Source organism: Lactuca saligna, chromosome 5 (assembly GCF_052625555.1).
Source record: "Lactuca saligna cultivar CGN05327 chromosome 5, ASM5262555v1, whole genome shotgun sequence".
Taxonomy (NCBI): Eukaryota; Viridiplantae; Streptophyta; class Magnoliopsida; order Asterales; family Asteraceae; genus Lactuca; species Lactuca saligna.
Window position 1 is genome coordinate 146,055,412 of NC_136421.1, and position 16,449 is coordinate 146,071,860.

General features: G+C 39.4%; 1 protein-coding gene across 1 annotated transcript; it reads left to right on the forward strand.

Annotated features, from left to right (window-relative positions):
* Positions 1 to 1,952, forward strand: LOC144998451 (F-box/LRR-repeat protein At3g26922-like). Its single transcript, XM_078958212.1, has 3 exons — positions 1 to 1,083; positions 1,195 to 1,341; positions 1,535 to 1,952. The coding sequence occupies exons 1-3, from the start codon at positions 154 to 156 to the stop codon at positions 1,724 to 1,726; spliced, it is 1,269 nt and encodes a 422-aa protein (XP_078814338.1). The 5' UTR covers positions 1 to 153; the 3' UTR covers positions 1,727 to 1,952.
* The last annotated feature ends 14,497 nt before the right edge of the window (positions 1,953 to 16,449 follow it).

Below are 16,449 nucleotides of genomic sequence, written 5' to 3' on the forward strand. Positions count from 1 at the left end.
GAGTTTTTTCATTCCTATTCTCCAAATAGAAGTATACTATGGATCGGAGTCGTGGGAACTCCTTGATCATTTCTACCGAGTTAGAATTCTTTTTATCCAGAGAAAAATAGACTTTGAGAGAGAGTCCCTGTGCACTCAGTATTAGTGAGCTCTATGAATAACCTTTTACTCACATCAACAAAAGGAAAGGGCATGGAGAAATCAGAGCTACCAAAGGCATCAAATTCCGAAGATGGGGTCGATTTCATCAGTAACATGCCGGATGCTATTCTTCTTTTGATTCTCTCCCGTCTTTTATCCACAGAAGAAGTAGTTCGGAGCAGCATATTGTCCAGACGATGGAAGTATTTGTGGACTGCAGTTCCCACTTTACACATACGTTACAGACGTGAATTAAAAAAAACCAAATTCATAGAGTTTGTGTATTGGGTTCTAGCAAACATAACCGTCAATTTGGATAGCTTTCGTCTATATTGTGGTGATTACTACTGTATGTCAACAGTCTGGCGATGGATTCATGTAGCAGTTCGGAAAAATGTCAAAGAACTTCACTTGGAGTTACACCCTAATAAGCTTACCGATGTATTCGAGATGCCCCATTCTCTGGCGACTTGTGGTTCATTGGAGGTATTAAAGTTGTATTTATCAGCTCGTCTTCTAAGGTTGCCTACTATTATGAGGTTTCCTGCACTTAGGGTTCTTGATTTGACCTATGTTGACTTGGAAGACAATGATTTGATTAATAATTTTCTTGAAAGCTGCCCGTTGCTTGAGGAGTTGAGTTTGATATGCTGCTTCATGAACGAACTTGCTCTTCTTCGTATTTCAAATCCGAATCTCAAAAAGCTGAGAATTGACAATAACGAAAATTTGATAATGTGCTGTGGAATTAAGATTTGTTGCCCAAAACTGGTGGATATGGATTTAACAGGTAATATAGCTTATCGCTTTTTCTTTGAATGTCTAGACTCCTTGAAGGTTGTTGTGATTCAGCCTAAATTGGAGGGGATTACCACATCTGTGTTGTTTCCTGGAATTTCTCGTGTGGAACATTTGTCTATCGACCTCTTCTTCTTCCTTGAGGTAGATGCTTGTTCTCTTTTTCCCCAATTTTTCATTTTCGGTTTATGTTACTTATTTACTTTTGTTTGAAATTATGATTGTGTTTTTATCAAATCTTTGTCATTATTGTAGTGCCTTTATGCTGCACGTGATCCGGTTTTACCTAATCTGAAGACTTTGGTGATTAAAACAACTATGGATGCCTTCACCATGGATAACTTCAACAAAGTTCTCAAATATTATCCCAAATTGGAGTCGCTCAAGTTGATCATTAAACAGGTATTCTCTTATCATTTTTTTTAAATGTATCGCTTTCCTTGATGCTTGTTGCATTTTGTGTAACACGAGCCCTAGAGTCTAGACACAATCTTAAAAGGATTTGAATTGGGGATCTTTACATTATCCTTTGAAGAAAAACAATTGGATTTTCATATCTAACATGAAAAAATTATGCTTTTGTATGATGATCTAGGATTTTGATGAAAGATACGAGTGGTTGGATGAAGCTGAAACAAGGGAAATCATGACTAGTGATGTGGAAAGGGTTGAGTTTTTCGAATTCAATGGAGAAAAACCGAAACTAGTTATAGACTGGTTTGAAGATATATTGGAAATGTTTTTCACTTGGGGTGATATTGGAGAAAGGTTCCCTCGTTATTTGTAATTGTCTAATTACTGTTTTGAAGAACTGATGGGGTAACTAGATTTCTTTGTCTCATGTGGATGTTTTTGGATTTGGATTTTGTTTCATTTTCTACTTTAACTAGAAAATGCTTGTTTGGTTTTACAATTTGTTATATAAAAACCTAGCAAGTGTAATTACAAACATTAGTATGTATAATTGTTACACTTGTGAGTATTAGAGAAGGAGTTGACTATTTGACTGGTCCTATGTTTGACTTCCTTAGCTAAGGGCATTCTTGTCTTTCCTAGCTAGGTATAAATAAGAGGTTAGTAGTTGGCGATTGATTTTGTTGACTTGAATCATGTAAACCTTAGAGTTTAGATCATTAAATTATTCAATTAGCAGTGTATAATTTCATTCTAAATCTCTAGTCTGTTACAATAATGTGACAGATATGTATGTGTGTAAGATACTATATATGTATGATAGAGGGATGAAGAGTTAACACAAACGCAGTCTCCATTGAAGATCATTTTGGATGTGGGACTCTTATTTGGAGGCATTACATACTTCGTGAATTTTTTGACTTTTTCTAAGCAAAAAATGATCTCATTTTGTATAGAAGTCAAAGTACGTTTTTTATTTTTATTTTATGAAAGAGCATTATAATGGAATTGAAAAGGGGATTGGGGAAATAAAATGGCTGTAAGTGTAAGGGTATGATTGGCGTTTTGTTATATTTCCAAACCTATTTTTAATTAAAGAGAACTCGTGAACCACTAATATCCTTATGAGGTTCCATTTGGCCTTTATCTCCAAATTCTTCAAATATGAAACATTCAAAGGTATATTTTACTTTTCAATGGTCCATGTGGGATTTAGTTTTTAGTTGATTGTACTTCCCGTGCATCCCTGTCGCATCATTTCTGAAAGAAAGATAAGAATGTTTTTCTTGTTATACATAAGTACTTTCCCCTTACAAACTCAAGTTGCCAATTTCCATCCCAAATATACACGTATATAGATCCTATTACTACCTATTCGGTTGCGCCTGTGAGAAAGTTTGATGTGAAATGGGCCAACAATCTGGTGGCTCTAATTACACTCGAGGGTATGCCCACGGTTCTTTCGTTTGGCTCACATGGAAAAGCTCTCGTATTGCACGAGCTCACATGATCCCACCATGGTTTACTCTAATCAATCATAAAACACTCCAATAAACTCTACCTTATTACTTATCATTTCCACTGCTTGTATCACTTTCTTGTAAAGTTCGGACGTCTTGGCAAGTGTGGTATCCATAAGACCCGACAGAGTGTAACGTGAGGGAGGCGAGGTACATGCCGGTTCAGACGGTGGGCAACCCGGGCGACTGCCCAGGACCATGTCTCCAGGGGGCCTAAATTTTCTGGGCTATGTAGTGTGTGTGTGTCTATATATATATATATATATATATATATATATATATATATATATATATATATATATATATATATATATATATATATATATATATATATATATATATATATTATTACCTAAATGATTTTTATGATCTAAAGTTGGTTCAAAATTCAAACTAGCTCAAAAGATAAACAATTTGGTTTGCTTGTTATTGCTAATTGTACATGTTTATAGTGAAGAGTAAATGATATTTTTTTTTTTTGAATCTTTATGATATTTGTCTTTTAAGGATATTTTTTCTTTTCGTCCCGGGCCCCATATACGTTTGGACCGGCGCTGGCGAGGTAAACTTTCCCGCTCATCGGAACACCACACCAGCACTGCGGGAACAGTGGTGCGTGGGTCCGTGTGCCGCACTCTCTCTCTCCAATTCCTATTGGTTGATTTTTTTTGCAACGGTGAGAAATCGAAAAAATGGATATATATATATATATATATATATATATATATATATATATATATATATATATATATATATAAAATTTCTTTCCCAACTATAAATACCAACCCAACCCAACATTATTTTTAAACCATTTCTACATATTCTCTCTAAAAAACAAAATACTAAAACATAATGTCATCATCTTCATCATCCGATTCGACGGCTCAAGAGGAGACATAATTTTTCGGTTCCTTTATGGCAAAGACTGTTGCTTATTTTCAAAACTGACGAGGCCAAACTTTACGTCCACGAAATGAAACAAGAAAACCGTCGTATTGTGTAGAAATCGCGAAGCCGGGCACAATCATCTTGTAGAAGACTACTTTGCAGATGACATCATATACACTGAAAAGTTTTGATGACGGTTCCAGATGAGGAAGGAGTTATTCTTACATATTGTTGGCGATTTGGAAAACCATTTTCCATATTTCCAATGGAACATGGATGGTAGATGCAAAAAAGGTTTATCTCCAATTCAAAAATGCACAACCGCAATTCATCAATTAGCATACTACATGCGCGAAGACAAGTTGGACGAGTATTTAAGGATGTCCGAACGTACCGCACAGGAATGTGTGTACAAGTTCTCCAAAGCTATTACTTTGATGTACGGGAATGTCACAACGAGCAAAATTAGGATCGAGATTTTATTAATGTACAAACAATTTCCCTGTGTAACCATGTTGAAATAGATTATGATAGTTCAACAATGACAATGTTATATGAGTACATATGAGCATACACTAAGAATCGAGTCGTAATAACCTCTTATAAGCCCAAGTTTGATCTAATAGCTAAACAAGAACCAATTTTTGGGCCTTTGCTTAGAAGTTTCGGCCCAATTAACCCATGACCGAAAAACCTTTTCTTTGGGCCATATTGAAACCAAAAACCTCTTATTGAGCCATGTCAAACCCGAAAACTCATATCCACTCAAAAACCGAAAACCCTTGAGGATGAAGGGTGTTTTCGGCCACCCTAAAACCGAAAACCCATTTAGTTTGGAAAACAAAACCCAAAATTGACTTAGTGGTGCCACCTCAAAGCTTTATTACCTTTTACCCTCCAAACATCTAGACTATGCATGCCTTTATACTCCATACTCCCATGCAAGTTGGCATGTTCTCTTTATCCACTTTAACCATCGAGTTTCCATGCCATACACTCCAATGCATAACAAGTTTCCATACATAATACCTTAATAACCAACAAACCTCCACATATGACACCATATTGTCCACCAAACAATTAGAAAGAAAAACACCCCTCCATTTAAAGGGGTCGGCTGAGAGACACCCACACACACCAAAAATACATCCTCTTATTTTCTTTTCATATATTCTCTCAAATTTTAGCAAGGGCTTTCAAGGGGTATATTACTTCAAGAAAGTTCTAGTAAATTTGGTAAGCATTTCATGTATCTCTTGTATTTCTAAGCATCTTTATGTTAAAAACCCCATGTTTACACACATTTTCGTGTGTTAGATCTTTAGAACACTTGCATTTTCGAGAAGTTCTTCAAGCTTGTGCACAAGGCTAGGCTCGAAACCACTCATATTTTCCTTCCTACAACCCACGGAAATCATCAATATGTAATGCCCCATTCCTGGTACACAATTATGTATTTAATCATGTACTTATTTTTGAGCTACTCGAAGATTTGGTAGCCCTAACTCATCAAGTAGATGCCAGAAAGGACGCGGGGTTTAAAGAGTCTACTCGGCGAGTCCAAGCATGGACTCGACGAGTAGGTCTGCCAGGAGGAAACCCTATTTGCGGGGTTTTGCACCCTATTTAAGCCACTTAAACTCTATTTGGGCTTCCCTTACCAGCCTCCCTGCCCTCCAGAAACCCTAATCCGATTGAGAGCTTCACCCTTGAGATTTAGAGTGTGTTTTTGCGTTATTGAAGATAGCTGGAAGAGCTTGGAGCTAGCAAGCTTGTGGAAGAGGATCAAGATCTAGGAGTACATTCATCTTTGGCAGCTTTCTGAGGTAAATAGCTCTTAGCTTGATAACCCATAGCTTAGATCCCCTTTAATGTTGATTTGTGGGTATTTTTGACCCTTTTGAGTAGGATAAGTGCTTCTTTTAGGTTGTATGCTAAGCAATCCCTCTTTCCTGTGATATTTAGCCTCTAGAGTCATAAAATGAGTTTTGAACACGTTTTCATCGAAGCCATGGTCATGTTCATGGAAGTAGGTTGCTATAATATGAGTTTGGGTCCATATGAGGTGTGCAAAGACATCAAGTCTCCAACTTTGTAGAAATGGACCATGGAAACAACCTAGATATGTATTTTGGAACTGTAGAAGTGTGAAACGAGCTAACTAGGTTAGATCTGCAAGGGACTCGACGAGTTCATAAGGGAACTCGACGAGTCCGATGAAGAAACCTCAATGATGTTCATAGGACTCGGCGAGTTGATTAAGGAACTCGGCTGGTAGGAAGATCTTGTCCGTTTTCTGATTATGCTAGGACTCAGGGAGTCTGAGGATGACTCGATGAGTCAGTTCGACAAATCGCGATGACAAGTAGCTTGGGAACTCGACGAGTCATGGGGTGACTCAACGAGTCGACAACTGCACGCTCTTGGTCAATCAATCCACGATGACCCATATCGAATCCACTTTGCGTGCTGTCCGTGGCAACTTTGTGATGAAATTCATAGTAATATTTTCCCATTTGCACACGGTAATGTCTAACAGCTACAACTTGTTGTGAGGTCGTTGATGCTCGGCCTTGACTTTCCTGCAAGTCAAGCACTTTTCCACATACTAGGCGACATCTCCCTTCATGTATAGCCACCAATAGTTGATTCGGAGATCCTTATACATCTTTGTTGCTTCGGGATAAATACAGAATCTCGACTTGTGTGCCTCCTCTATCATAACCTAGTGCACACCACCCAAATACGAAACTCACACCCTCTGATGAAGGGTCAATAACCCCTGGTTATCATAATCGAAGGAAGCCACCTGACCTACTATAAGCTCATTCTTCCGGTGCTCTTTCATCACAGCCTCAACATGAGCCTCTTGGATCTTCTCTAAAAGTGAACTAATCACTGTCATCCTCAAACACATATCCCTGATCGGAGCCGCGACCGCCTTGCGGCTGAGAGCATCAGCCATCACGTTGGCTTTCCCCAGATTATAAAGGATCTCATAATCATAATCCTTCACCACGTCCAACCATCTACATTATCTCATGCTCAGATGTGGCTGATCCATAAAAATAACTCAGGTTCTTGTGATTTGTATAGATAGTACAGTGGAGCCCATAAAGGTAATGTCGCCCAATCTTGAAGGAAAACACTATAGCTCCCAACTCCAAATCATGCGTAGGATAATTCTCCTCATAAGGCTTCAGCTGCCTCGAAGCGTAAGTAATAACACGGCCCCACTACATCAAAACTGCTCCCAAACCTTTGATCGACACATCATAATATACCACAAAATCCTCAACACCCTTCGACCGGGTCGGTATCAGAGTCTCGCATAATCACTGCCTCAAAGTCTCAAAAGTTGCCTGCTGCTTAGGCTTCATCAACCGAGTCATAAGAATTTCTATCTTGGAGAAATCCTGAATGAATCTGTAATGTCCCAAAAATTAAGGCGAAAAATTTGATTTTTAATTATATAAAAACCACCATTCAAAACATGTTCATGAACCATTGATAAAATCAGAGTATGATCAAAACATCCAAAATACAACAGAGTTGAATAAAAAGCAGAATAATATAGTGTATGCGATGCGATCACCTGGAGCTCTTCCCCTTGGATCCTGAAGTACCTGAAACATAAACTGAAAATCATAAGCACGAAGCTTAGCGAGTTCCCTAAGACCCCAACTACCACACATATCAAACATATAATGGGCTCTTCTTGTCATCGGGCCTCATCTGACATCGGACCCTGTCCGACATCGAGCCTCGTTAAGAACATATCTATCTTTAATATGAGATGGGCCCTAATACATCACATTCATCAGGCCCCATCAACCAATACATCACATTCGGGATGGAATACCCTCAGGCCCAATCAACCATCGGGTTGATATGCCCCCGACCTGTTGGCTAACAAACAAAGTAGTAAAGCCTCAACCACCAACCAAATATGTGAACATATAATAGGTAAGCATATAAACAGTCTACATACAGTCAGGCAAATCTATAGATCACTAAACATTGTATCATCATATATATCAGGATATCGATCGAACAGATCAATACAACTTGATAATATACTATCACATAATAGGATATCAAATCCAAAGGGCCAGCCTTGGTGCCTTCGACCCGTAAGTACAGTAAGGAAAACTCACCTCAGAAATTGAACACTAGTTGATGAGGTCCTGACTCCGAATCTTAGCTCAAACCAACACCTAATCATTAGAGTGACCCAAATCTCAAACATAATCCGAAATACCCAAAATATCCCTAACTCAAACTCGGTCAAACTTGGTTAAAGTCAACCCACCTCACATCATGGACATGCGTTGGTCACGTCGTGACAGTGAACCCGGTCCGATTCCCACTCAACTCGACCTAACTAGACAACTCAGTCAAGGAAACCACCTGAACATGCATCACGACATGAGCAACCATTCTCACTTCGTGAGCTCCAAGGGTTATAACAGATTATGGTGATGCTCTGAATCTCACATTGTGAGATCTAACATCTTACATCGTAAGTGTTATCTGTGGCTAAGGGTCACCATTTTAAGACCTTATTCAATTAAGTCTTCGAGTCCACTTCATCCAAAAGCTAAAGGGGACCCCTAAGGTCTATAAAAATGTTCCTTTATGGCCATGCATGCACCAAACATGATCATCCATTTCTAGGTCAAAAGGGAAGGAATGAGCTTCATTCTTTCATTCATGCCTCAAATCCATACCAACTTCTAGATCTAAACAATATAATGCTCTAAGGACTCTTAGAATCCATAAAGTTGTCAACTTTATGGATTTACTCCACTCAAGCATACAATAGCATTAATAGAATGGATAAAACTCAAGATATATCTATGATAAGCAATAAAGTTGGAGCCTTTGATACTTAAAAGGGTCTAAAAGCAGGAAAAGATGATGATGATGATGATGATGATTCTTTGCCCACACCACCACTAGAGCACTTCCTCCTTTTTCTTTTCTTCTTCTACAAGCTAGAAAGTCACCCAAATGACTAAGGATCTTAAGGAAAAGTAAGATTAGGGTTTATGGAGGTTTAAAGAGTGAGAGAGGTTGAGGTGAGAAACCCTTTCTCTCGCATTCCCTTAAATATTGAAAACATAGGGTTTTTGGTCATCATCCGCCTTCACGCTGTAAACACTAGACTGCTCACATCGTGAGCCTAAAATGACGCACAAGCTGAATCGCTCCTCACGACATGAGAAGGCATTCTTCACGTCATGAGCAAGGTATATATTGAAACTTTTAACTTCACAATATTGAAGATAATGTACAACTAATTCGGGTGTTACAATTCTCCCCCACTTGAATCAGACTTCGTCCTTAAAGTCAACTGCTGCGAAAAACTTCGGGTAATGTTCCCTCATCTCAGCCTTCGGCTCCCAGGTCTACTCGGAGCCTTTCCAATGTTTTCACTGCACCTTTACCAAAGGTATCTCCTTGTTGCATAGGATATTCATATTCCTTTCCAGGATAGCCACCGGCCGCTGAACATATGTCACACCCCAAAACCGAGAACGGCGGAAACGTTCTGGGGTGGAGGACGTCATGTAATGTATCACATCAATGCAAAGTAGTAAACAAGCAACAACATCATCCATTGCATTAATAGTATAATTTTACTTACAAGTGAGTTTCTTTCATAGTATAAGACAACATAATGAACAATCTACATAAAATAGGAGTCTTGATTTCTCCATCTTCACAAAACTTGGTCGTCGTACCTGTCTATTTGTGACTTGAGAATACAAGTATTTTGAAAGCGAGTATCAACAATAAAGCTGGTGAATTCATAAGTATTAATGTGTCTTAGATTTGTAAAATTGGAAAGTAAAGACTTGTGAACATTTGGACAAAGTTTGTATAAGTATGAACTGTTTGAAAATAGTTTGAAAATGTTTGAATACCCTATCAAATCCCTATGATTTCTATTAGTATAAAGAGTAGCCTTCTACCAAGACCCGAATGTTTTGCTGTAACAAAGATGGTTTTTACCCTTTTTAACTACTACTAACAGGACATAGTCTACCTCATCGTTTATGTGAATGTATCACAAAAAGTAATAGGAAAAATATAGCCATGTAAGTGTTATCCTTTTGTATTAGGATCACCTCGACATCGCTGCCAAAAAAGTATTAACCTTGAATATCCGTAGATGTTCATTTTCCTCTGTAGCTAACAGTAGGTTGAAGGAATGGTTAGTCTCGTAAAGGTACCCCTAATATAAGTATTAACCGTAGGCATCCGTAGATGTTCATTACCTTTGTTGCTAACAGTTGGGTGCCGGATTGGTTAGTCCCGTCTTAGTAAGTAAGTAGTCTTCTCACGAGACCCGCTGTAAGTAGGTAATAATTGTTAGGTTTTATACAAACAATCCTATGTGTGCATGCAACCCTAGTTTGGATCTATGTTTTCACTATAAGACATAGAACTTTATGAACACAAAATAAACCCTAGCATGCTTCTATAATTTTCGAAATTTACATAGAAGTGTAGAAAACATACCTTTGTTGTTATATAGCAATAGCAACTAGTTTCCTTGATCTCTTGAACTCTCTAGAACTCTTGAAAGCAAGCACCACAATTGTAGTGCCTCTAATGGCTCACAAACACCTTGAAGCAAGAAGGCAACTAAGAGAGAGAAGGGAATGATGCTAATTTCGGCCCTAGGGTTCCCTTGGAATCAAGTGGCCTTAAATTGAAGCATAGGGTATGTATTTATACTATAGGGTGCTAGGGTTTCAGTCAAAACCCTAATGGACAGCTTAGCCACCAAGCAGCCCAAGAAACCTTATGGAATGAGCCCTTGGACGAAAATATGATGATCCTTCATCATAATTTCGTTCCCCCTTAGTCCATTAGGTTTCCTAGCCCAAAACTCAACTATCACACAATTGATAGTTTATACCCCTTTATTTAATTTGTCTCTTTTAGTCACCAAATTAATTCCTAATTAATTTATGACTAATACTAATCAAATAAATATGATTTCTCCTTTAATATATTATTCTTATAATATATTAATAAATCATAATATCTCCTCTCTCATATCAAATTACCTTGTCAAGTTGCTTTGGTGAAGGCAACCCAAAAGGACCATGCACACTCGGGTCAAGTATATACCAAATATGGTTACTGACTTAGACATTAATCCAATAGTCTCCCACTTGGATAAGTCTAGTAACTATATCTCACGTATTACTTCCGAACCCGATAGCAATCGTAGCTTTCAATAGCCGCTGTCAACTCTGACCAATAACTTGTCCTTTAGATAAGGGATCGTATAATCCTATGTTCTAGATATCATGCTAACAATAATTATTGTCTAGCATTTTATTTCTTGATCTCTGATTCGTTCGACATAGAACTCATTTGAACACATCAACTTCATCTTGACCGGGCCCGGCACATAAGTCAAACCAAATCATCAAGTGGCCGAGATATCGCTTTTATCCTCACAGAATAAAAAGAACAGAAAAACGTCGACTAATATGCCTTTATCATTTACCAGTTAAACCATACACAATAATGTGTTTTATAACATCAAGTTACTGATGCGTTTTCGCATTATCAATGTATAATCAACTAGCAAACAATAACCATATCTCTAGGTTTAAAGATTATATGATATTATCATCTTGCGATCACTTGTGATGACATTCATGAAGTAATACCAGCAAGTGTGGGTCTGTTCCAATGCTCAATACTAATTTCATAAGCACTCATAAACTTTGCAGCAAACCTTTGCTATGTCTAAAACTTTTCAGACAATCTACAAACAAATTTATGACAATCTTTCTTCATATCTACTTCCAACATATGAGCGATTGTGGACTGTTCGAATAATCTCATTATTCAGGAAGTCAAAACATGCAAAAATCGGAAAAATAGATAAATAATCAACACATGATAGAAACTTTCTTATAAATAACACACTTTTATTTAATCATCAATTGTTGAGTATGACATTATCTATTACAAGTTTCCTACCTATCTAATCTGAACTAATATCATCCTTCAGCCCTACGCTCCTAGCGTGCTGAAAATGCTTGACCCTACTCAGTCCCTTCGTAAGGGGATCTGCTGGGTTATCTTCTGACGATACCCTCTTCACTACGAGGAGTCCCTCTTCTACCCGATGTCTAATAAAATGGTATTTCCTGTCGATATGTCGAGATCTGCCATGATCCCTTGGTTCCTTGGTTAAGGCAACCGCTCCTTCATTATCACAGAAAATTTCCATGGGCTCCTTTATGGATGGCACAACTCCAAGGTCTCCAATGAAGTTCTTCAACCATATAGCCTCCTTTGACGCTTCGCTCGCCGCAATATACTCTGATTCGCACGTTGAATCAGCTACGGTCTCTTGTTTGGAACTTTTCCAAGTCACTGCTCCTCCATTTAGGGTAAAGACCCAGCCCGAATGCGATCGGAAGTTATCCCGATCCGTCTGAAAACTAGCATCACTGTACCCTCGTACCCTTAAGTCATCACTCCCACCAAGGACTAGAAACCATTCCTTGGTCCTCCGAAGGTACTTAAGAATATTCTTAACTGCAATCCAATGTGCTCTACCAGGATTCCCCTGATATCTGCTGACCATGCTTAAAGCGAAGGCCACATCAGGGCGAGTACAAGTCATAGCGTACATGATAGAGCCTACTGCGGAAGCGTAAGGTACTCGGCTCATATCAGCTATCTCTGTCTCTGTACTCGGGCTCTGAGTCTTACTCAGCTTGGTATTGCTTTGGATTGGCAACTCCCCTTTCTTGGAATTTTCCATTCTAAAACGCTTTAGCACCTTTTCCAAGTATGTATCCTGACTGAGTCCTATCAGTCTCTTTTCCCTGTTTCTTACTATTCTTATTCCCAGAATATAAGCAGCTTCTCCGAGGTCCTTCATAGCGAAACATTTCCCAAGCCAGGACTTGACCTCCTGCAAGGTTAGGACATCGTTTCCTATGAGTAGTATGTTGTCGACATACAATACGAGAAAGCTTATTATACTCCCACTGGCTTTGACATACACACAAGATTCATCTTCGCTTCGCAGAAAGCCAAACTCTTTAACCTTCTCATCAAAACAAAGATTCCATCTGCGAGATGCTTGTTTCAATCCATAAATAGCTCTCTCAAGCTTGCATACTCTATTCGGATGCTTCACATCGACAAAACCCTCTGGCTGATTCATGTAGACATCCTCAGCCAACTTTCCGTTAAGGAAAGCGGTCTTTACGTCCATCTGCCATATTTCATAATCATGAAACGCAGCTATGGCAAGCATCACCTTAATAGACTTTATCTTCGCAACTGGTGAGAAGGTCTCATCATAGTCAACTCCGGGAGTTTGAGTAAAGCCCTTCGCAACCAATCGCGCTTTATAAGTATGCACTTTCCCATCCATGTCCGTCTTCTTCTTGAAGATCCACTTGCACCCGACTGTCTTACGACCTGATACATTATCAACCAAATTCCAAACTTGGTTGTCGTACATGGACTGAATCTCGCTGTCCATAGCCTCTTTCCATTTTGCAGACTCTGGGCCTGCCATGGCTTCCTTATAGTTGCTAGGTTCATCCAAATTTACTAGTGTACTATCACTAATAAACGTATCCCCTTCAGTATTAATATGAAAACCATAAAACTGGGGTGGAACACTAGCCCTAGAGGAACGTCGAAGAGGTAAGGACACGTCAACAGGTTCAATAGGAGTTTCCTCCTCAAGTTGAGTGCCAGTGTCAGAGGTTCCTTCATCGCTTTGATCTTGAATTTCTTCAAGTTCAATTTGCCTCCCACTGTCTTCTTGGCCTATCAATTCCTTTTCTCAGAAAACTCCTCTTCTAGCAACGAAGACAACATTGTCACTCGGTCTATAGAAAAGGTATCCAAAAGACTTCTGTGGATAGCCGATGAAATAACACTTCTCACTACGAGGTTCAAGTTTGTCGTGAGTCTCTCGTCATACGAAATCCTCACAACCCCAAACCTTAATATGTGCCAACGAGGGAGCCTTCCCTGTCCACATCTCGTGAGGAGTCTTGGAAACCTTCTTAGTGGGAACTAAGTTAAGTATACGGGCGGCAGTCTCTAAGGCATACCCCCAGAAAGCTATTGGTAACGAAGTCCGACTCATCATAGAACGAACCATGTCCAACAAGGTCCGATTACGTCTCTCAGCCACACCGTTCAATTGTGGCGTTCTTGGAGGCGTCAATTGCGAAACGATTCCACATTCTTTTAGATAGTCGTGAAACTCAAGACTTAGGTACTCTCCTCCTCGGCCTGACCGAAGCATCTTGATTTTCCTGCCCAGCTGATTCTCCACTTCACTCTTAAACTCTTTGAACTTTTCAAAGGTTTCCGACTTTTGCTTGATCAAGTAGATATATCCATATCTGCTATAATCATCTGTAAAAGTCACGTAGAAGCGGCAAGCATCCCTTGTGGTGGATCTAAAGGGCCCACACACATCAGTGTGTATGAGATCCAATAAACCCTCACCCCTTTCACAAGTGCCAGTAAAGGGTGACTTGGTCATCTTCCCAAGTAAACAAGATTCACACGTATCATCGTCCCTAAGGTCGAATGACTCCAACACTCCATCCTTTTGGAGTTGGGCTATGCGTTTCTTGTTGACATGGCCAAGGCGACAGTGCCACAAGCATGCTTTGTCTAGACTAGTAGACGAATCAATATTCAAAACATTATTTCCGAAATTATCAACAATCATCACAGATTCATAAATCCCATTACAAGGTAATGCATTGAAATAAAAGACACCATTCAAATAAACATTAATAGAACCATTACTATTATCAAAAGAATATTTGAAACCTTGTCTAAACAACCCGTGAAAAGAAATAATGTTTCTTGCCATATCTGGCGAATAACAGCAATTCTCTAAATCTATTCCTAACCCATTTCTCAACACTAAAGAATAAACACCGACTTTGGTCACAGGCGATGATCTTCTGTTTCCCATAATCAGGTTCATCTTCCCATGCTCCATTTCCCTACTTCTTTTTAGGCCCTGCAAATCAGAACAAATGTGGTAACCACATCCTGTATCAAGAACCCATGAAGTAGCAAATGATGAGTTATTAGATTTAATAGAATACATACCTGCAAATGTGGGCTTGATCTTCCCATCTTTTATGTCCTGCAGATATTGTGGGCAGCTTCGCTTCCAGTGGCCCTTTTGGTGGCAATAGAAGCACTCTGCTTCTTTAGGATCGGAAGAGGGTCTAGCGGGGCCTACTTTGGTCCCACTTGAGGACGAACCATCACGGGGTTTCCCCTTATGGTGGCTCTTACATGGAGCCTTCCTCTTTTTACCCTTTCCTTGACCTATCGCCATCACAGGAGCGGCCACAGCAGGGGACGGTGCAACGGATTTGTCTTTGAGGTTGCTCTCAGCAGTCCTCAAGAGTCCTTGGAGCTTGCTCAAGGAGACCTCCTCTTTATTCATATGGTAGGTCATCCTAAACTGATTGTAGCAGGAGGGCAAGGAGTGGAGGATTATGTCGATAGCCAAATCCTCATCAAACTTAACATTAAGTTTGAGAAGACGATCAACATACCTCTGCATTTTCTGCAAATGAGAGGTTAGGGATTCTCCACTCCCCATCTTAGCGGTGATCATGTTAGTAATGATCTCATAGCGCTCTTGCCTCGCGCTCTGGTGATACCTTTCCAGCAAATCCTGATGCATTTCATATGGATACATGTCCTCATAGGACTTTTGGAGTTCGGGGTTCATGGTGGCCAGCATGATGCAGTGAACTTTCGTGGCATCACGCTCGTGGGCCTCAAAGGCAGCCAATTCCTCAGGAGTAGCAACATCTGGGATGATCTTCTCAAGCTTTTCATCGAGGACATATTCTTTGTCCTCGTAGCGTGTGATCATGCGGATATACCTCATCCACTCGGTGAAGTTTGAACCATCAAATGTCACTTTCTGACACAAGTTCATCAACGAGAATGACCCAGAAGCGTTGTTGTTGTTGTTTGTTGACATCTGAAAAGGAACAAAGTTTGATTAGAAATGAATCCCTAATTAAACACCCAAATGAGTAATTAGGGCTAGGATCCAACAACATTATTTACAACTTAGAAAGGGATGCCGTACTCTAAAAGTAAATAATTTGAAGGTAAGTGAATGACGATTCACTAATTCTCACCATGAAAAACGAAAAAGCAATTTAGGTTTTAAATGTATTGAAAACTCCTAGATCTTTGAGATTCATTGAACTTTTCAATGGCATGTTTAAATCTCGATATGCATTTCAAATTTGCGACTGGGATGCCGAGGATCGCAAACAAATTTGTGAATAACCATGCGAATCAACGCGGTGCACTCAATGTCTTTATCACCTAATCAATGTGCCGGTGAACCACACACGCTCCATTGATCTATGACAAACATCGAGTCACCCTTCGCTACCAATGTCATCCCCAAATTGATGTGCCGGTTAACCACATGCACTCCATCAACGTTTGACAAGGGTACGAAGTGTAATTCCATGGATTAGCATCATTTTCACATTTTACCCTAAAGTAACTAAGAGTGGGAATTTGTAAAACAATGTAGTTACTTTAATATTTCCATTATACTTTTAATGAGGAATTAAGTGCCCTATCCTATCCGTTCGGCTAACGACCCTCC